Source organism: Gallinula chloropus (genome assembly GCF_964237585.1).
Source record: "Gallinula chloropus genome assembly, chromosome: 1".
Lineage (NCBI taxonomy): Eukaryota > Metazoa > Chordata > Aves > Gruiformes > Rallidae > Gallinula > Gallinula chloropus.
The window spans coordinates 199,554,319-199,577,343 of NC_140085.1; the positions used below are offsets into that span (position 1 = coordinate 199,554,319).

Genomic DNA, 23,025 nt, shown 5'->3' on the forward strand with positions numbered 1-23,025 from the left:
ATAAGTCCCAGACAGACAATACAATTTAGGAGCAGGAGTCTTAGAGTAGTCCAATTTATCTGATTCAAAGAGCATGGGTGTTTTGTCCAAGACCCATAGGCATCAAACAATCCCAGACAAATGGCTGTTTTCCTATGACATAACTTCCAGATGACAAAAGGAAAGACATCCAGACACCCTCAGATATATCATAGCTAAACCTCTGCATAGGTCTCAGACACAGTCGAGAAGGGTTTGAGAAATAGAGATTCAGTCATTAGATCCACATATCCCACGTGTGAAAACACACTTCTGTAACATGACAGGAGTTACATTTTTTTATTGCTGTTCATCTCTTCTGGCAGTGATAATACAGCAGCAGGGTGAAATACTCTGGTTTAACTCAGTGCTGATAGTTCCAGAAAAGAAAAGATATTTGAAAACTCTCCTGTGTTATATCAACAACAATCATTTCAGATTAATTGCACACTTGGACTCGATCTCAAAGGTCTTTTTCAACCTAATGATTCTGTGATTTATGCTGGTTTGGGGTTGTTTTGCTCTGTTTTGGGGGGGTTTATTTGGAGGGTATGGGTGGGTTTGGTTTTCAGTTTTAAGCATACAGTAACACTTGCTGAAGCATATATTAGTAACAAATAAAGTGTATGTAGTAATTTCCCAACAGTTTAAAGACATTAGGACCTACCATTCCCAGAAGTCATATTTTTAAAAACATGCCTTGTGGAACAAAAATGCTAACGAACTTCCAAACTTTGCTAGTGTGAGATACAATCAGAAAGTATTTGGAAGCAGTAATATGAATAAAAAAGATTAAAAGAGATCCACTTAATGTATTTTTGCAGTCATAAATCTAATTTACATCTTTCAGGAAACAATGAAGAACCAAAGTTCATTGTCAGAAGACAATGAATCAAAAATACTCTGGTATCTCTCCTTTTTCTTATCATCTCCATCTCTACCAAGTCACACGTGTAAGACAAGTTTGAGGCAAGAATAATAATATATTTATGATAAATCACTTTGTCCTCAGTGGCCCCAAAGGAAAAGGATTCTGAATAAGTTTCTATTTTTACACACTCATCACCTAAAACTGAGCTGTTGAATCATTATAATTATAGTATCATCATATTATTAGCTGAGTAGTATATAATTATATAGTATATTATGATATTAGTTATTATTACACTATTGCCTCCATCTGTTTGGAACTAAAGACATCAATGCAATTCAGGAAGGTGCTAAGTGTCCAAGTAGCAATCGGTAGTCACCAAACTCCCCTTTTCATATCAACATGGGAGATTAATGCTTCAATACAAATAACAAGAGGAGCAAACCTGCCTGTATCCCATAATCTAGCACAGATACAGGTATTCTGAAGAGTCACTGAAAGGCACTTACCACACCAATTCCTTCAAAAGCAAATATTGCAGTCCCAAAAAAGAGCGGGTATTTCTTCCAGCCAACCACAGGAGGCAGTTTTCGAGGATCTACTATATCCTGAAGAAAACAAAGCAAAATGCCAGGTGCTATGTAAAGTGCAGTAGCTGTTCTTACAATTTTAACTGACTTGTTATGCTATAGGAAAGAAAACTCACTACATGTTCACAGTGGTATATAGATTGCTATTCACAATCCCTAGTCCCTTATACAACTTTATAGCCACTTTCTCACCCATGCACAGACACCTGCAGATAGGCTTATTCTAAATTCATATTACTGACACTAGAATTTTTCACATTTAAAGTATCACACTGGTATATATGAGTGAGCAGCAATTATAACAAAAGGGAAAGCTCACACCTCAAGCCTAATCTTCTGCAAACTTACATTATTCTCAGAGTATTTCATTTTCTTAGCTGCTTTCATTCCATATAGACATTCTTCATAACCATAATGGACAGTGAAAGAAAATCTATTTAATACAAGCTGAGTTCTTGAAGAACAATTTATTATTCTCTATCACACCCAGTCTCTTTACATAACTTCTGCTGCCTCCTTGCCCAGCCCAAGACCTCCAGCTGGCTTTGCTGCTTTCTTCCCCATCCTTTCCACTTGTTTCATAACACTCGTGTGAAAGTTCTCAAACAACAGTGGCACCCACCACATGTCAACACTGTGTGTGCAACAGTGACTTTTCAAAAAGAAAAACATAGATGTTTCTAGATATGATTCTTTTTCAGCCACCAGTTTAATTTGTTCCATTACACCCCCAAATATGAAAGACGGCAGCAAACCAGAAAACGCAGCAACTCTTCAACTTCTCAGGAGATGGAAATCTGCAATATGTTTTCTTACAGGGTAAGCCTTAATTTTTTCCTGATTTTACTGAAGAAACATTAGAAAAATGTTGTTGAAAATGTTCTTCTGTTGCACCAAAAAGACTGACCACAGATTAAAATCTTGCAAGTTGCGTGTAACCCATAAAATTTCACATTTTCTTCCACTTGACTCCAAGTCATTACAACACATACTTTAATTTTCTTAAGAGCAATAATGTTATCTTTTCTTTCAAAAGTACCATAAAAGTTGGTGTTCACAGCATGTATCGAGTACTAAGACACCCCCTTAAATTAAGATGCCTCAATAAAATACAAGATAATTCTGCCTTTCAGAAATGATCAGTCAGCACAGATCAGTTAAGACGCACAGAGAATTTTTAGATTCACAGTATCTTATGGGTTGGAAAGGACCTCCAGACTTCATCGAGTCCAACCCCCGAGACTTACTGTCACATGCAACAAATGCACCTTGCTACACAGAAAAACAGATAATGAGCTTTTTTATACTCACTCTAACAATATACTGGTAAATGATGACCAAGCTGACAGCCATGGACAGATTAGCAAGCAATGAAAGGAAGGACAGGCTCTTAAGGTCACGAATAAAGACCAGGAGGATCATGAATGGCAGGAAACACAGCATGTATATTCGTAAATCAGTACTTCTTTTCTCAGAAGAACTGCTGGTGGCACTGGCATTTATGGAAGCAGTCCTGTTTTCCAAGAACCCTTCATGGACCTGTAGAGAAAAAACCCGAAATGTATTAAACAGTGGTAGCACCGAGTCTCTTATAGGGTCACATCACTATCTTTCTGAAGGGGTGTTTGTCCCTCTGCTTTACCTGCTGAGCGCCAGGTGTTTTGGGACCCCTGTACGCTCAGTGCAGAGATGAAGACAAGGCACTTCTGGTGTTTCATCATTAAGACAAATGATGAAATCAGAACCTGAAAGATCTGAAAGCGTCTTTCTGCCACCACTGACTAAATTGGAAACCCACATCAGCAGTTTAGATCAGGTCCCTTTCAGAAAGGGAGACTTTGGTAAAATGAATGCGAGATGGATCTAGGCCTGAAGCCTCAAAAAGTTGGAATGAAAACTCACTAGCCATGGTGACTATGAAGCAGGTACTCTTTATCGCAGCGCTGGGTGCACAGAGGATCGCTCCTCCAACAGTGTGTGTCATTTAAAGCAAAAATTCTCGTATTTACACAGATGAACTATACATATTCATTATCATTTCTAAGAAAAGGCAGGGTTCACAGAAGCATAGAATTCTAAGGTTGGAAAAAAACCTTTAAGATCATCAAGTCCAACCATACCTGTCCTATGCTAAACCATATCCCTAAGTACCTCATCTACCCGTCTGCTAAAAACATCCAGGTAAGGTGACTCAACCCCCTCCCTGGGCAGCCTGTTCCAGGCCCTGACAACTCTTTCAGTAAAGAATGTTTTCCTAACATCTAATCTGAACCTGCCCTGCTGCAGCTTCATGCCATTTCCCCTTGTCCTATCTCCTGTCACCTGGCTGAAGAGACCATCTCCCACCTCTCTACTGCTCCTTTCAGATAATTATAGGCAGTGATAACGTCTCCCCTCAGCTTCCTCTTCTCTTTTTGCTTAAATTCAATCTTTTATTAATCAAGGTTAACTCAAAAATTATGACTATGAAAACACACCTAAACAGTGAACAAAAAAGCTTCTTATAGCACAAAGACTTCAAAAATGGGAAATCAATATGTACCAAAACAACCAAAGACAATAGTTGGACTGCTAAGTACTGACAGAGAGCCAACTACTATAGCCACTGTCTTAAAACTTGACATAGAACTGAACTCAGAGGAAGACTGTATAACCCCACAATTGTAGGGAGTATAAAAATGTAGCAATTCTTAAATATTATTATCCTTATCACATAGTTCACAGGCATGGCCCTTAGACTGAATAATTTATGGGCAATCCGTTGTGTGGTTTGTTCTTTAAAATGTCAGTTACTATCTGTGCAAGTGAAATAATAAGATCACAGGTATTTCCTAAAAAATCCAAACACATGAACCTGTTGCAATATAAGGGGGAAGTATTACCATTATGATGCAAGTTTTCACGTAGCTACAGCAGTGCTAAGCAACCACCACAGTTACCAGCACTTAATGGCATCTATTTTATTTTATAGATCACAACAACTTGAGGCTATTAATTTTTGACTTTGCGGAAAAGGACACAGTGGATAAAATAGGACAAGCTGGATATACAGTAGGCAACTAAGGGATCATTGGAACTTTCATGAGGCAGAGGGTGTCAGTTGATAATGTAAAACCAGGTGTACATATGCCAAGCAATCCAAATTGGCAAATTTGCCAAAACTCAGATTTTCCAAGTCTAGAAGAAAGAAAAATAATTGCACAATTCACTATTTCCATTGTTTCAAACCATTCACAAACTCAGGAAGAGAGAATTAACTCTAAATTCTTTTCTCTGTAACAGAAAATGCTAGACAGATTTTTTTCATTATGAAAAAAAGAAAATATAAAAGACACAATTCTGCAATCATGTTTACCACAAATATTGCTTTGAAACAAAACAGGGGACATCAGTCACTAGAGAAACATTGACGGTTTCCACCTTAGAAGAATCTCAAGTGTCACAGAATCAGAGAATGCTTTGGGTTGATAGGGACCTCAAAGATCACGCTGTTCCAATTCCCCTTGCATGGGTAAGGACACCCTCCTTGAGACCAGGCTGCCCAAAAGCCTCATCCAAAGAAAGACTAAAACCCAACAATACCCAGTCTGCTTACAAGCAACAACCCCACCTCCCATCTATCTTTCCCAGATACATATGGTGCATGATGTCATATGGTGTGGAATACCCCTTTGGTCAGTTGGGGTCAGCTGCCCTGGCTGTGTCCCCTCCCAACTCCTTGTGCACCCTCTGCCCGCTCACTGGTGAGGTGGGGTGAGAAGCAGAAAAGCCCTGGGCTCTGTGTAAGCACTGCTCAGCAGGAACAAAAACATCTCTGTATTATCAACACTGGTTTAAGCACAAATCCAAAACACAGCCTCATATTAGCTACTGTGAAGAAAATTAACTCTCACCCAGCCAAAAGCCAGCACAATTTAGAACTGACTTCCAGTGAATTCACGCAGCTACAGTAACTCCACTTTGCCAAGCAATACGTCAAACACTTAACCAAATTACTTCCCTAATGCCACATGAAGCAGAGCTCTCCGTAGAAGTTTCCTGCTTTCCCACCACACTTAAAATAGAAATACAGAACAAGCACTTTAACAGCCTTTCACCTTAACAGCAGCCTCCTGTGTTTACACAGCCAGAGCTGCTCTGCACGCAAGGACACAGAAGAGGGTTTTCCTAGAATTACAAAGTGATTTGAGCATGTATGTCCTGTTGAAAACCTCAGTTACAATAAATATTTAATCAAATGTGCCTTCAATTTATATAAATGTTCGTAAGCCTAATGAGGTATTTAAACAAAATATTCCAAAAGAGATAACTGCAGGCAGGACACAGTCGATACAGTTCAGGTTCTAAAACACATTTTTAGAATACTACACTATAAATCAGCTTCTAAAGAAACCATTTAAAGCATTCAATTACTTCAGTTTTCTTGTAAGACAAAGACTCTATTTTTACACCCAAATCCTAACAAAAAGTTCCTAAAATCAGAATATTTTTTTCTTATTAACACCACCAAATTCCGACTAGACATTCAACCAGTTTACTGGCTATTACGGCTGGAAAACGTAGTATACAATATTCTATACGACTCTATTCAAGATTATGTCTGCTGTGATCAGATACCCTGAGATCCAACTCACACAACGTGGAGGTGTGATTAAGAGTGGCCATAAGAAACAGCCACTATTATTATTCCCCTTTTATTTTCACAAAAACTTGAGGAAAGCCCAGAAAACACTGCAGCTGCACACAGACTCTTCACAGCCATCATCAGATGAACGAATATTGATGCAGAATTGGCAAAACACAGACAACTCAAATTATGACTGTGGCTTCCCACCTCCCACTTGCACGTTTCAGATATGAGTTATATTCCTACAATAAACCACAATGCTGTAGTCTGCTTTACAATACTGCAAGCATGTACCTCTTTCTTGCCACACTCCTCCCTAACCCAGCATTCACCAGAAGAAGGAAACAGAGGCCAAATGGATTCCCAAAAAAGTCATGACTTTTCAGATCCTGTCCCTTGAAATTCAGTTTAAAGAAAGAAGTAAGGGCATCAAAGATATTCCGGCTGCGAGGGGAAAAAAGGAAAAAAGATTAAATTCTGAACCTGCTCAGCATAGATTAGTATTTTCTGTAAACCAGATTTGCAATCACAGCTGTCTTAGGCCCAGCTACTTCTTGGATGTTTTTAACTCAAAAGTCTAGGTCTGAAATAAATTTTAGCTCTACAAAATTCACAAAGTCTTCCTGCTGTCCCCTCCCCTCTTCCACACCACCTCCACTTGATACAAAACATTGTATCTTCAAGAGTCTTCTACATTATCTCATCCAAAAATGGAGGTTTAGATTCACTGAATCACAGGATAGTTTAGGTTAGATAGGTCCTCAGGAGGTCTACAGTCCAACTGCTTGCTCACAGCTCCATCAGCTATGGGGTCAAACCAGACTGTTCCTTTTCTTATTTTCCAGCTGTGTCTGGAAAACAACCGCTCTGAGCAACTGGTTCCAGTGTATGACTGTATTAAAGGAAAAAATTCAAGGTATTGGCAGGACAAGGAGGCAGGAGAAGTTACATAAAGAGATGGGGCAAGATAGAGAGTAATTAATTGTTCTTCAGGAACTCACTGTGTATTAAAAATATTTTCTTTTACTGTCCATTATGGTTATGAAGAATGTCTGTGAAGAATGAAAGCAGGTAAGAAAGTGCAATACTCCGAGAATAATGTAAATTTACAGAAGATTAGGCTTGAAGTGTGAGTTTTCCCTTTTGTTTTAATTGCTGCTCACTCATATATTGGTCAACAGCAAGTTACCCATGCATGAGCCAGCAGTGTGCCCAGGCAGCCTTGAGGGCCAACCATAATCTGGGGTGCATCGAGCACGGCATGGCCAGCCGGTCCAGGGAGGGGAATGTCCCACTCGACACTGCGCTGGCACAGCCTCACCTCAAGTACTGGGTGCAGTTTAAGGTGCCACAATGCAAGAGGGACACAAAACTATTGAAGATAGTCCAGAGGAGGGCAACAAGGATGGGGAAGGCTCTGGAGGGGAAGTCTTACAAGGAGAGGCTGAAGTCCCTTGGTTTGTTCAGCCTGGAGAAGAGGAGGCTGAGGGGAGACCTCATCGCAGTCTGTGGCTTCCTGATGAGGGGGAGCAGAGGGGCAGGCACCAACCTCCTGTCTTTGGTGACCAGGGATAGAACTCAAGGGAACAGCATGAAGCTGCGACAGGGGAGGTTTAGGTTGGATATGAGGAAGAGGTTCTTTACTGAGAGGAGGTCGGGCACTGGAAAATGCTCCCCAGGGAAGTGGTCACAGCACTGAGTTTGACTGAGTTCAAGAAGCATCTGGACGATGCCCTCAGTTCCATGCTCTGACTTGGCTGGGCCTGTGTGGAGCCAGGAGTTGGACTCAATGATCCTTAAGGGGATTCTAGGGGGCATCAGGAGGAGTGTTGCCAGCAGGTTGAAGGAGGTGATCCTCCCCCTCTACTCTGCCCTGGTCAGGCCCCACCTGGAGTATTGTGTCCAGTTCTGGGCTCCCTGGTATAAAAAAGACAGGGATCTCCTGGAGAGAGTCCAGAAGAGGGCTACAAAGATGATTAAGGGCCTGGAGCATCTCCCCTATGAGGAAAGGCTGAGTGAGCTGGGACTGTTCAGCCTGGAGAAAAGAAGACTAAGGGGGGACCTAATTAATGTTCATAAATATCTTAAGTATGGGATGCAGGGGAAAACGGCCAGCCCCTTTTCAGTGGTCTGAGGAGACAGGACAAGGGCAATGGCTGCAAGCTGGAGCACAGGAAGTTCCGCACCAACACGCGGAAGAACTTTTTCACAGTGAGGGTGACAGAGCCCTGGGACAGGCTGCCCAGGGAGGTGGTGGAGTCTCCATCTCTGGAGATTATTATCTATGATTATTCTGCTGTAAATCTTCAGGTAACGGAAAAAAAAAAAAAAAAAAAAAAAAAAAATCACAGCCCTACCTGAAGCAGCCCTGTTTCCTAAAACCTATTCCATGGAGGATTATCATAGAATCATAGGGGTTGGAAGGGACCTCGAGAGATCATCAGGTCCAACCCCCCCTGCCAAAGCAGCTCCCTAGCTCATATTGCAGACATTATGGCTTTGTACAGGAAAACCACATGTGAAATGGTTAGTTAAGTTCTACTTATCCCCTAATAACTACTGAACACACCCACACTTATCCCAGGCAGAGTATTTTAGAGATCAGTTTGCCATCAGCTGAAGAGTTTATTGTGAACTGTAATATGCTAAAGACTACAGTATTGCCTGAGTGAGGATGAGTTTTCTGCAATTTACTCTACACTGGCTATTCCTTCAGGGAAAGGTGAAGCCTGCATGAATTAATACGTTTATTTATTAAAAAAGAAGCTTGAAAGTTTCAGTTCAACTGTTGACTGTCAAGCCATTCTCATTTTGTCCATTATTACATGGGTTTTTACATTACTAAAATACTTGGGGGGGATTTTATGTACACACAAACATGCCATGTAACTGGTGTTATTTATACTGATATGAAAGCACATGAGGACAAGTCTATTCCCTTTTGTGTGTATATATATCTATACACACACCCCTTTAAAGCAACTTCCTATCAATAAAGCAGCTTTTACAACATCAGTCAGGCCAGTGCCAGTTATGGCTTTAGGCGAGGCCACAGGAACTCTCCTTATCACAGAGGTGGCTTTTGGGATACGACAGAATAGCGACACAGTACGTTGACTCAGAAAAGACACATCAGATAAGATCCAGGAGAGGTTAATCTTGTGAGAGCGCTAAGCAAACAGGCAAGAGTGACTGACAGGTGGAAGAAAGCCGAATCAGAAAGCAAACAGCAAAATTGTAAAAAGTAAGGATCACTCTTCTCCCTCTTGGACTGGAGGAATTGGGTCTGGGAGGTTTGACAGTTAAGACCTGCAGAGGAAAACTCTAATGAAGATGAGATTACACTGATTTGTTCTGGTGCAGGGTAACATTATCATCACTTTCAGAGCTCTTTAAGAAATTTAAAAATTTTAAAAATATACATATAGGAAAAACAGAGAACACTTAAAAAACTGTTCTAACAAGTAACAAAATACAGAGCAGCAGTAGAACCTTTTCCATTTTCTTTTTAAGCTTTTTCTCATATGCTGTTCAGCTCAGTGCAATTTTACTACTGATTGTGTTAGGACGGACTGTGACTCACTGTCTTGTCTCCTAAATATTAGAATTAACATAGTCTCAGTTCTTATTCTGGACAAGAACTGCTTTGGATCTCCTCCTGCTCTCTGCTAGCGCATTGCTGGATACAGCAGTCCTGCTGGGCCAAGAATGGCAGACACTGTAACCAACTGCCTCTTTCCCATAAACAAAGCAATATAACCTGAAATACCACTGGAATATCAGCCAACTTAGACACAACTTTTCACCTATCCATTCAATGGATCTGTGCTCTAAAAATGCACATTCTTTTGTATGGCACAGAGCTCAGAGGATATTGTTCGGCTTCCAATCTGAACACACATTATCTGCATTTTGTTCTGGGCTGAATCTGGGAGTTCCACAAACATTTGCCCAAACCACATGAGAAAATATAATTCGGGCTTTAAACAGCAAGTACACAGGCACTGAAGTCCCTAGTCACAAGGAGACTTCATCAGATGTCACTTCTCACATGATGGTGTGATGTCCAAAACAGCTTTGTTCAGAGGAGTGGTTCACCTCATGTCTCATTTACAGAGAATCACAGAATCAAGGTTGGAAAAGATCTTCAAGATCCAAGCACAGCATCCACCAAATTCAGCTGTATCCATGAAGACTGTGCAAATCTGGTTACCAGATTCCTGATGTTAGGCACTCAGAAGATTACTTCTGCACAACTAGCAACTGCAGAAAATTCAGTTCAACTGCTGAACACACTTCTTATAAAAACTATCTCAGAAGCAAGATATAACTCCATTTCATCTGTCTCTTCACCCAAGACCACTATTTCTTTGACTGTATCACAAAACCCACTCTTTCTGTTACACTGTCTATGGACTTCAAAATCTAGCGGTATGGAAACACTCGTCTTTGAGCTCATTAGTTCCTTCTAATTCCTTCCCTATTGAAGTTGGAGTAGCAAGCAGTACAACAGACAAGGCCAGATCTGTCACAAAACCAGTATGTTTCAGGCAGATAAAGTCTATGTTGTAATCCTGTAACTTGGCATGATAAGGTCAAAGAAATGTTTTGCAGTTCATTTAGTTCTCTGGTATTTCGTGATTATTCAGTACTCAATACTTCTAATGTTATGTCTGCATACACTTAATACTTCTACAACACTTAATACTTCTAATGTTATGTCTAAGTACAGCTTCCTAAGTTTATTGTTTGGGGTTTTTTTCCTTTTTAAATAAATTGGAAAAAAATAATTTCAAAATTCCATTCTGCAGCATCTCACTGATGGGTCACCTTCAAAGTGCTGGAGATCTTGCTCCCACATAGCAAGAATAGGTTCTCAGTTTTTAGTTTTATCAGCAAACAATGAGAAAAGGACACTTCCAGAGAACTCAACAAACAGCCACAAGAAAGTTGATAAATTCCAAGACTCTTAGCTTAAGGTCTTCTGTTGCTCAAGCAGAAAACGCAAAGCAATTACAGCATGAAAGGAGACCGTGCTCTTTTGGGAAAAGATTCTTTTTTTCTATCCCAGTGTAGTCCTGCTCCAGCCTTGCTGCACTGAACCTCCAGATCTTCTTCAGGTTTTACCATTTTTCTCTAATTCCAGATACCATGACCATAAGCCCCATATTTGCATGCTGCAAGACTTAACCAGAACGCTTGCCACCAATCTCAGTATCTTTGGTGCTCCAGGAAAATATTCCTTAGGTAAAACTTCATTTCAAATTTCATATAACTGGAAATCAGGTCTTGGAGCACTAAGTGTCTGGAAACCTCTACTGTAATGCAGCCAACATTGTTATAATCCTACAGACACCAATCAGAAAGGATTAAGCACCAGAAGCCATGCTGTGGATCCATTACTGAGAAGGGTACACCACCCCTTGCACAGAATTCAAAAGATCAAATAAATGTTTGGACTCACACACACTACTCACTGTAGGTCCGACTAACTATTCACCTCAAAGTAATGTGGATAGATGAATACGTCATTCATGTGCCAGAGCCATTCCAAAATGCTTGGTTGCTTTTCCCTTCTGTGAAATAGTAAATAAGGTGAAGGCAGACGCTACTAATTTTGGTTTGGTACTAGTTTTAAATAGGAATATCAAAGATCTCAGAGGAGGCACCCAGTGTTTCCAGTGGGCTGTTAGTTTGCACACACACAAACACCATGATGAGCATGGAACACAACACTGAGCTGTCGGTCAAGGAGTGCCATAAGTAACATTTTCATTTGTTTTTCCTTATCTTAGTTCTCCACTCCCACACCCCTTCTGTTCACTTCCTCATCCATCCCCTACCCCAAACAATTAAGAGTGACAGCAGTACCAATTTGTGTTCTTTGGTGCCCTCTACGGGACAGATTTCTGCAACATAAAGTGACCAGACAGAAACCACAGCCTTCTCCCTCACAGAAGAAAGCACAAGGCAATCCAAATCGAATAGACTTGGAAGCAGGGTTTTGGACTTGCTGATGACTAACATTCACAGAGTGTACGTCACAGCTCTCTGCAGGCATTGGCCTTTGCAGAGGTCAAGGAAGCAGCATCAGGCCTCTTGTAAAGAACTGGAGTTTCTTTAAAGCTTAATTAAATTAAGTGTTGTGTCATCCTTTGCTTAAGGTCAACACACATATATAACAACTGGTGGATCAGATGCTTACCTGATAGGAAAAATTACAATTTGAACGTGGAATAAAAATCCCCACTTCAAGAGGGCAGCAAAAGGACATCAGATCTACAAGAGGATTTTTAGATATTGAGAGAGATTGCAACAGTGGGACTTTGTACTCCTTAAAGGTTGGGAGTTTGGGGATTTTTTCCATTTGAAGATGCAAATTACAGAGTATCTGGCTTACAAATTCTCCTCATCTTAACAGGATCTTCATCTGCAGAACTTTGATAATTTTTAAACTCAATATAAACGTTTTATATATAAGGGAGAGGAAAAAAGAACTATCTTCAATGTACTAACTGCCCAGTGCTACATTCTTCATCCTCATCACAGTAAGTTGGAATCACAGAATGTGTTAGGTTAAAAGGGACCTTAACAGGTCATCTGGGGCAACCCCCCTGCAGTAAGCAGGGACATCTTCACTAGATAAAGATGCTCAGAGCCCCATCAAGCCTGACCTTCAATGTCTCCAGGGATGAAGCCTACACTACCTCTCCAGGCAACCTGTTCCAGTGATCCACCACCCTCATATCGAAGAACTTTTTCCTAATATCCAACCTAAATCTCACCTTCTCGAGTTTAAAACCATAACCCCTCGTCCTATTGATACATGTCCTCATGAACAGTTCTTCCCCAGCTTTCTTACAGGCGCCTTTCAGGTATTGAAAGGACACTCTAAGGTTCCCCTGGGGTCTTTTCTTCTCCAAGCTGAACAAGCCCAACCCTGTCAGCCTGTCTTCATAAGAGAGGTGCTCCAACTCTTTGATCAGTTTTGCAGCCTCCTCTGGACACACTCCAACAGGTCCATCCATGTCCTTCTTGTGTTGAGGGCTCCAAAGCTGGACACAGTGCTCCAGGTGAGGTCTCACCAGAGCAGAGCAGAGGGGCAGAATCCCCTCTCTCAATCTGCTGGCCACACTTTTTTGATGCAGCTCAGTATGCAGTTGGCCTTCTGGGCTGCAGATGCACTTTGGTGGCTCATGTCCAGCTTTTCATCCACGAGTACTCCCAAGTCCTTTTCCTCAAGCACATCATCTCCTAACCTGTATGGATAATGGGGGTTGTCCCAACCCAGATGCAGGACCCTGCACCTGTCTGTTAAACTATGCAAAGTTAAGTTAAACTATGCAAAGACACTTTTATTCTACCTTTTGAGTAGAGTAAGAGCCTATATGAATGACCACTGCTCAATAACCTCACCTTATTCCTCACCAAGTTCACTAATTACAGAAGCCCACATTTACATACAGGCTCAGATTCATCCTCATTAGCTTTATATCAAGTGACTAACTTTTGAGCAGAAAACACAACAGAGTATATTGGTAGTGTCATGGCATCTTCATAAGCCTATGGAGGAGAGAGCACCAGAAGCTCAAAGTGCCTGTGGCTCCTGTCTCAGCAGTCACCTTGTGCCACCTGACCTACCATGGGCAACCTGCTCAGACACGCAAACTGCTGAGTGTGCAAAGAAGACGACCAGGACACATCAAGGACCCTGACAATAAATAAGCCTCCACAGCTCATCACCCAGAGCTTAGGGGGACTGGAAAATGAGAGATAAAAACCATGAAAGAAAACAGGAGCAGCTGCCATGAAAGTGATAGGCATGTTTTTGTTTGCTTTTGTCAGTGATGGATGGGATTGTGGGGGAGAAAAGGGATAGCAGGGTTGCAGTGAAAGCTTTGGGGGTTGCTTGAGAGGTGTAAGACATTTGTGGTTGTGAGGATTCATTTGCAATTTTTTTATTGATTTTTTCATAAATATGGCATGATGAAACACTTGGGTTTTAGACATCCTTAAACCAGCTTGCACAAATGAATCACAGTATTTTTCTAATAATTAATATCCCATCTATAAATCTGTAACATATTGAGCTGTGTTTGCATATGTTTAATACTACACATTCTATGTGTAACAGTACTTACAGTAAAACACACAAAATGCTACATGAGCAGTGCTATTTAGTATTTTCAGTACTAACACAGATGATGTAGTAAGCAGGGTCTGTTCAAGATAGAAAGTGAAAGAATACTGAAGAACAGGATTGAAACTCAAGCCTGAGAACTTTTAAAAATTGATCCAGGAAGGAAAACTAAAGGATTCTATAGGTAAACAGAAAGAAGAACCAGAAGAATTGCCCAGAATGCAGCTCTGCAGTCTGAGAGATCACAGTGGATCCCAAGTCAGTCATGACTAAGCAATGACACACTCCTGCAAAACAACCGTTATACCAAAGTGTCAAGTCTGGAATATGACCTGGAAGACCTGTGCAACAGCCTTTTACCTCACAAGCAAAACTTCCACTGGAGTAGCACAACCAATTTCAGGGATACAACTTGGAAAAAAAGAGATGCAACCAACTGTAGAGCATCCACAGCAAAGCAAGAACAACTATTAGAGTATCAGACAGGGGGAAAACATGATAGCAGGATTCAAAAATACAAATGGTATTCACAAACAGAAAAGAATACTTATAAGAACATAGAATTTAAAAAAAAACCCTTGAAATGCCAAAAAGAAATTTTAAACTTCTACAGAGAAGTGGTGGTTTAACCGAGAAGAAAGCATTGCAACTGACTACTAAAGAAGCTGTGGAAATTTCAATGTCAGCCATTTTTAAGAACAAAAATCAGGACTGATTTAGATACAATGGATTCTGTAGCAGGTAAGACCACTCTAGAAAAGGGAAGAGACTAAACAAGAACCAAAGAAAGACTCCAGTGACACAAAGAAGAAAAAATATGCCCAATAGTTCAGGGGAGGAAAAAGAAAAGGAAGGAAAAAAAAGGCCTGGCAAAAAAGAAGTACTAAATAAATCCAGGGACAGCTGTCTCCTAGACCAGTTTCAGCCTCATTTTCTATTATTTCCACAATTGATTTCTAAATTCCACAAACAAATCAGAGGGTAATGAAGCCACAAACACTTGCACAAGATCTTAATGTAGTCCACCTTATGCATTGCTCCTCTTCACTGAGAGCTCTTTTGTGGGAACTGTGGTAGAACCCACTCTGTGCATATCTCAACTTCACATTGTACACGCAGTTCTGTCAGACTTTATAAGCATCACAAAGTGAGGAAAAATTAATCTAAACCCATAACTGTTTCCACTCAGTAACGCTACTCACTTGTTTCACATTTTCTGCCAAGAACACAACGTAAACGCTACAAAATCCCAGCTGTGTTATCACCAGGAAAAAGTCAACAATATACCTGGGGAAGAAAAAACAAACATACATTATACTTAGGGTCCAAACAACTAATTTCTACCTAATACACAATAACTACTCTTTTTTACAACAGACAAAATGCAAGACTCCAGTGCCATGTGAATCTCACCAAACTGCAATGCAGGTTTCTCTTCTATCAAAATGAGGTGGCTTTCTGTTTGGTTCAGGTTTGGGATATAGGGGTTTTTTTCAGGTAATATTGAGTAGGTACCAAAGTACCCTAAAAAACCCCAAGCAGTCACATTTTAAAGTTGCATAAAATAAAATTCAAAGATTTCACAATGTGGCACAAATGTAAACAACAGACAAAACCATTCAACGCACATACCAGTGCTGCTGGAGTCCATCAGCCCCTAACAAAGCCATTTCCACTGCAACCAGGAATGAAATGTCTCACATAGTCTACAAGTTAAAGTAATTCAAGACAAACATTTTCACATCTTATACAGTGGTCCTGTAAGAATGTAACCAGACACAGTGTCTGAGTGTGTATCTCACTGAGAAAGCACTCTGAACTATGGCTCATATTGTTTCTGAGAAGTGTTACATGCAATGGTGGCCTGAAGTCAGGCTGCAATGAAGCTCCTTGCTAGAGCCTGGAATACAGCTGAGATCTGCCTCAGAGAATGGATTTGCTGCAGCTCAGCATCTCTAGAAATCAAATTGCCATTTGTGGCTTCTAACTCTTTGATGCATTATAGAATTGTCATTATATTTCACTACAAACCAATTTCCCCTCTAATTGAGCTCTACTCCATTCCAATGAAGTCATCACCAACGATCTTAAAAGACAACCTCACCTTTTTCTTATTTGAAACAAAGTAATAGCCAAAACACATAATGCAAGATGCCACATCCTTGCAAATAAAAGGACCACAAAAACATTCTTCCTCAAATGAGGAATAAAATCACTTTAAATTAATGGTGAAGAACATGTCTGAGTGTCTGAGTTTCACTACAGTGTAATCATGCCATAAACTCCATAAACAGCTATACAGCACCAAATGGAAAAGAAAAAATAGTGGGTTTTTTACAAGAGGGACAAAGTATTTAAGAAAGACAAGGAGCTATTAATACCTGCATGTCATTATTGCAAAATATAATAGATATTTCTCTATTATTCGTAGGTTATATTTAAGCAGGAAGCAAAGAATTGCATTGCTTCCCTTCAGAATAAATATATTGAAGTAATTTCCATTTGCAGTGTCAACCTGCTCAAAAAATGAACTCTTATTCAGAGAAATGTGTTTACAGTAAAAGAGAATAAAAACTCAAATTACTTCAATATGTTAGACAATAAAGAATGCCTTATCATAGAATTACAGAATCCCAGACTGGTTTGGGTTGGAAGGTGCCTCAAGGACCATCTAGTTCCAACCCCCTGCCATGGGCAGGGACACCCTCCACTAGCCCAGTTGCCCAAAGCACCATCCAACCTGGCCTGGAGCACTGCCAGGGATGCAGGGGCAGCCATAGGTTCTCTGGGCACTCTGTGCCAGGACCATCTGTTAAAAGTCTCCCCTCCAACAGCTTAAACCCATTAACCCTTGTCCTATCACTGCACTACAGGATAAACAGTCCCTCTTCAAATGTTCTGTAGCCCCTTTAGGTACTGGGAGGGCGCTATGGAACTTTCTCTTGTCCAGGCTCAACAAGCCCAACTGTCTCAGCTTGTATTCATAGCAGAGGTGCTCCAGCCCTCTGAGCATCTTTGTGGCCTCCTCTGGACTTCCTCCAACAGCTCCATGTCCTTGTTGCATTAGCACTCAGAGCTGGACACAGTACTCCAGGTGGAGTCTCATGAGAGCAGAGTAGAGGGACAGTAACCTGCTGGTCATGCTGGTTTTGATGCAGCCCGGGGTACAGTTTGCAATATACCACATATGTTCTATATTACTAAACAGAATTCTTTGCTTCACAACCCTTGTAGATCTGAATTTTGCACTGCCTGAGACACTCCTATGTCACCATTACCTGCAGGAAGTAACAAATAATGCTCTATAAAAATATTTCAAGCACAGAGAACACATTCTTAAAGCAGGTAACGTCTCAGTAAAAAGGAAATCTCCTAACCATTCCAAGGGACCCAATTAACTTTCAATACCTAATTTAGTAATTAAATTCTAATGCAAACTTACCGTCCCCATGAAGCTCGTTTCTGCAGAGCAGAGAGGGGCCCCACTTCCATGGCACAACTTACTGTATCACTATACCCCAGAGAGGCTTTTTTCATCCTGATATCAAAAGAGTGAAGAAAGAATGGAGTTACTAGAAATTATGAGGGCTTAGGTCCCTACCACCTTGCCAGCACTGGTGGCCTCACAGGGTTATAATAATTAAGGACCTGTGGCATCATTCTGTGGCTGCTGAATTTGAGAGGGATGGTTTTGGCTTCTTTCCCCCAGCAAGGGCTATTCAGCATGTGAACCTAAACACTGCTTCCCCCAAATCTGAGTGCTAAATCAGCTTCTTACACAATTAATTTCTTGATAAATTAATCCAAAAATAGATTCTTATAATATCAGTTTAAGAAATTAATCTCAAATCTAAAAGTCACACAGAATTTCAACAGGATTCAATAGATTTTCCTGGCCATGCAGGCAATCACAATTCTTTCAGAGATCTGTTTTATGCACATCTTCAAAGGAAGCTACAGAGGAAAAGCGAAGAATTCAGGAATGACAGGATCCCTTCAAAGTACCTGACTTTAAACTGTTTTTTTCCAGCGACACAAACAGTTCTGTGTTTCTATTCAGTTCAAAAACTTCCTTGTACTTTTTAAATGAGACCCTCACACTGCTCCTCTTTAACACCTGACAGTAGGATAAAGATGTTTAATAGAAGTCATGATTAATCAAATTGAGAAACTGCTTCCTCCCCTCTGTACTGTACATCTCCCTTGGAGGAATATCTAGGGCTTCTCTGCTTACTAGCATCAGTTTAACACATTCCTTCAGCACTACAATTTTCAAGAACTGAGCTGTCACAATCCAGGGACAGAGCTCCCATGTAATTGTGAAAGACATTAACAGCAATTCTTGACTCACAGAACTGTAGGGGTTGGAAGGAACCTCCAGAGATCATCGAGTCCAAACCCCCTGCCAAAGCAGGTTCCCTAGGACAGGTTGCACAGGTAAATATATCTTTTACACCTATAAAGTATTTATAAACTGGCTATTTATAAATGGGTATTTTTCAAAGCTATGAAGATTCAGAAGCTATGAAGATAAAGGACTAAAGGACTGAAGCTCAGCAATTAAAAGCGCAATGAGAAAGATTTGATTATTTTTCAGCTAAGGCAGGGAACAGGAAACTGGGGAACACAAATTAAAACAACCTCCTTCTGTGCATGAGCAGAGGATACTTTTTCAATGTATTAAAGCAGCACTGCACAAAGCACAGCTATCATTTATAAGGCACACAAATATTTGAGCGTTGTTTCTTTAATTTATAAGATTCTGATCTGAAGAAACTGCTACAGCATCAGGACATTCTGTAGGCCAAAAATCAGAAATAGAAAAGAAAAAATTAAAAAATACTCAAATTGAGAAGCAGAATGAGCAGTTCCACATTACCTCTGACATAGGCAGTGGCTGCAGCGTACCAGGATGTGCATACAATGAACAGATATAACTCCTATGAACACAAGGCTGATGGGTCCAATCTGGTATGGAAAAAAAAAAGGCACAGGAGATAAACAAAATTTTTCATTAAAATATGCTGTGATAAAATATTTACATGTAAAAAATTCATGTTGCAGCAAATGAATAAAGATTTTTTAAATTTATACAACTGGGGTTTTTTTCCCCTCTCAGTGGAGGCCTTGCTGCCAATGTTTTATGGCATTCCTTGCTTTCAGTTCACTACTTGACAGAAAGCTACTCAGGGGCAATCAGGCCATAAACACCAGATGGGCATGAACAACTTCATTCTTCTAACACCTTCATTACAATATTTGAAAGGAAATAAAAAAAACCCAAACCAACAATGTGGCCAGACAGATCGAAGACTCTGTGTTCTGCAAAATTCAAAACCTGGTTTGATTCACTTTAAAGTGCCAATGTTATTGACAATAAAGGTCTCTCTACATTAGCAGACTTGCCCATGTGCAGTATTAAAAACAAACAAACAAAAAACCACCAAAAAACCCCTTAAAACCCAACCCCAACCCTGATAACGTCTACAATTACAAATTATAGGTAATTTTCAAATGAAACAATTTTGGTCTGTGCTGCTACTCCAAAACAAACCTTTCACAGAAACTACTTGCTTCTCATGTGGAACTTTTATTCTTAAACTGAACATCATAGAGTCACAGAATGGTCTGGGTTGGAAGGGACCCCAAGGTTCATAGAGTCCCAACCCCCCTGCCACAGGCAGGGACACCAACCTCCAGGCCTGGATCTACACAAGGTTGCCCAGGGCCCCATCCAACCTGGCCTTGAACACCTCCGGGGACGGGGAATCCACTACCTCTCTGGGCAGCCTGTTCCAGCACCTCACCACTCTCTCTGTAAAGAACTTCCCTCTATTACTTAATCTAAACCTCTCCTCCTTTGGCTTCAATCCATTCCCCCTTATCCTGCCATTGTCTATCCTTTTAGAAATTACAGGATTATTTAGTCATTAAGGTGAGTATTCCAATCAATGTCATTCACCCCGCCGTAGGAAATGCATCGTTTATTACCCACTATAAACTACCCTGTGCGATACCCTTTTTCTGCAGAAACACTAGATTGATTTAACAAGCTGATGCTGCACCCTTGGACATACAACCTGTCTAGAGAGAAGTCTGGACAACGATAAGACAAACCCATACTAACAATTCCCATGAGACATCACAGAAGTCTGAGTGAATCAAAATCTTCCTTTTTCTATACAAAGTTTTCACCAGAAAAACACTTTGGCTAAGCAAAAACATAACACCTGCTATAAAGTCTTCAGAGTGAAGTGATAACTTAAAAAAAAATTTTAAATGTCAATCTTCAGAACTAACTTCACCAGAGCAAAGAGGATAAACTGAACATAACTCTGCTGCAGTTGATAGTGACAAACAAAAAGCATTGAGATTTTAGTTTTTCAGGCTCAAACACATATCTGTAGATCTTTCTATATAATTTTGCAAATCTGTAAAGAATTCTTACCACAATGCCAGCATTTTTTATTGCAAGTGGAAGACCAAGAAGCCCAGTTCCAATGTTTCCCTTGAGGAGATGTGTAAGTGTTTGTATAAACCTGAGTGAAAATATAAAAAGTCACATTAAAAGTACACTGACAATAGGGGGCAGGAGAAGCAGTAGAAACAAAACCACACCCTCTGTCATTTATTAATAAAGGGATAAATTGTGAGCTTCAACTAGTTCAAGATGGTTCACCTACTTTAAAGAACATCCAGCACATTCCAATAATGTTCTTATTCATCTTTCCATGTGAGCTTCCTCAAATATAACATACAATTCCGATCTTCAGTTCCTTCCTCCAGCTTAAGAAAGGTTATTTTTTGTGCAATTTTATTGCCCTTTTGCCTCAGAGTCAAAACTACCAAGTTTCATCAATGCTATTTTAGAATCAATTACATTCAAAACAATTACCAGTTGCAAATCAAGTCTGACAGTCAAAATTTACCATCAGAAAAAAAAACAACCCACAAAGAAAAACCCCGAAACCTTTACAAGTTCTTCTAATTAAATTTTAACAAACAGATAATTTCTAAAGTCTTCTGAAGCTTCTTTACAAAAAATTAAATCAATCAAAATCGTTGCTTGGATTTTGAGTGACCCAATCGCTTTAACAATAGGCACCTTAGAACATTTTACAGCTATTACTGGATTTTTTAGCTTCCAAAGAACAGAGAACCTTCTCAAAACAGCATGCTTTTTCGAAGAACTATCCAAAGTCCTGACTGATAACCACAAAGCTGTACCAGAGGTGCAAGAAAAGCCCTCAAGAGTTCAGTAAAATACCCATGAGAAACAAATCAGAGGAAAGAAATTTTAGTAAGTTAGAGTTAAGAGGAATACACACGTAATGCCTTCTTCATTCTCAAGCTGGTAATGCTTCTCAACTGGCAGGAAATTATTCTCATGCTCTTCATCCGAGATGCCATCTGAATTTTGTTCATCAATTAAAGGTTTCATTACTTCCATGTCTGTACAACGGAGTTAACACTGTATTAGCATCAGAAACAAATTTAGCATTTAAATAAACGTGCCTCAAACTTACCATGCCACGAGATTTACAAGTGTTGCTAACTATAAAGCTGATTTAGGCAGCAAGGTGCACACAGCACAGGTTTGCACAGGACATTCCCTCTCTTTAAAGTGGCACACTGTCTCATTATCATTAATATTACTATGGTCAAACACTACAGTTTTTCATTAAAAAAAAAAATACTTGGCATGATCAAAATGTTAGAATCATAGAATCATCTGTTTTGGAAGAGACCTTTAAGATCACCAAGTCCAACCATGGCCTAAGCCTGTCTAGCCCACCTCTAGACCATGTCAAGCACAACATCTACATGCCTTTTAAATACCTCCAGGGACTGTGACTTCACCACCTCCCTGGTAAGCCTGTTCTAATGCCTGACAATCCTTTCAGTAAAGAAATTCTTCCTGATATCTAACCTGGATCTCCCTTGCTGCAATTTGAAACCATTTCCTCTTGCCTTATCACTTGTTACCTGAGAGAAGAGACTGACCCCCACCTTTCTACCACACTCCTTGCAGGTAGTTGTGGAGAGCAATAAGGTCTCCCCTAAGCCTCCTTTTCTTAAGACTAAAAACCCCCAGTTTCCTCAGCCGCTCCTGATAGGACTTGTGCTCCAAACCCTTCACCGGTTTTGTTGCCCTTCTCTAGACATGCTCCAGCATCTCAGCATCCTTCTTGTAGTAAGGGACCCCAAACTGGACATCGTACTCAAGGTGCAGCCCCACCAGAGCTCAGTGTAATGGAACAATCACTTCCCTACTCCTGCTGGTTACACTATTCCTGATACAGGCCAGGATGTCATTGGCCTTCTTGGCCATCTGGGCACACCACCCACTCATGTCCAGTCCTTCTCCTCCAGGGAGCTCTCCAGCCACTCAGCCCCAAGCCTGTAACACTGCCTGGGGTTATTGTGACCAAAGGGCAGGACCCAGCACTTTTTCTTGTGGAACCCCATAAAGTTGGCCTCTGCCCATCAATCTAGCATTGATGTTGATGGTTGAGATAATTTTGCAAGCTAATACAACATAAATCAAACCAGAGAAGTCATCCGTTGTTACAAAAGGATGAGATGTATCCTACCCACCTACTGCAAAACTACACAATTAGGCTACTCTGAACAGTGGTGAGCAAGGGCACTCCCCAGAATCATCCCATCCTACATGGATAAGTAACACAGGTACCGCAGATGTCTCCAGTCATTGGTGAGAGAACCAAGACAAAGGAATTAGAATGCACACTCTGCAAGCTGCGATGTCATTAACCTT

General features: G+C 40.5%; 1 protein-coding gene across 1 annotated transcript in view; it reads right to left on the reverse strand.

The window, feature by feature from the left end:
• The window catches only part of SLC36A4 (solute carrier family 36 member 4), a gene marked incomplete at both ends in the record, with an annotated part of 119,804 nt that overhangs the window by 82,492 nt on the left and 14,287 nt on the right, over window positions 1-23,025 (reverse strand). Inside the window, 7 exons of the mRNA XM_084279335.1 lie at window positions 1,399-1,497; window positions 2,791-3,018; window positions 15,449-15,533; window positions 17,689-17,784; window positions 19,126-19,214; window positions 20,695-20,785; window positions 21,575-21,698. Coding sequence (XP_084135461.1) covers window positions 1,399-1,497; window positions 2,791-3,018; window positions 15,449-15,533; window positions 17,689-17,784; window positions 19,126-19,214; window positions 20,695-20,785; window positions 21,575-21,698 — 812 coding nt within the window. The remainder of the gene's footprint in view (window positions 1-1,398; window positions 1,498-2,790; window positions 3,019-15,448; window positions 15,534-17,688; window positions 17,785-19,125; window positions 19,215-20,694; window positions 20,786-21,574; window positions 21,699-23,025) is intronic.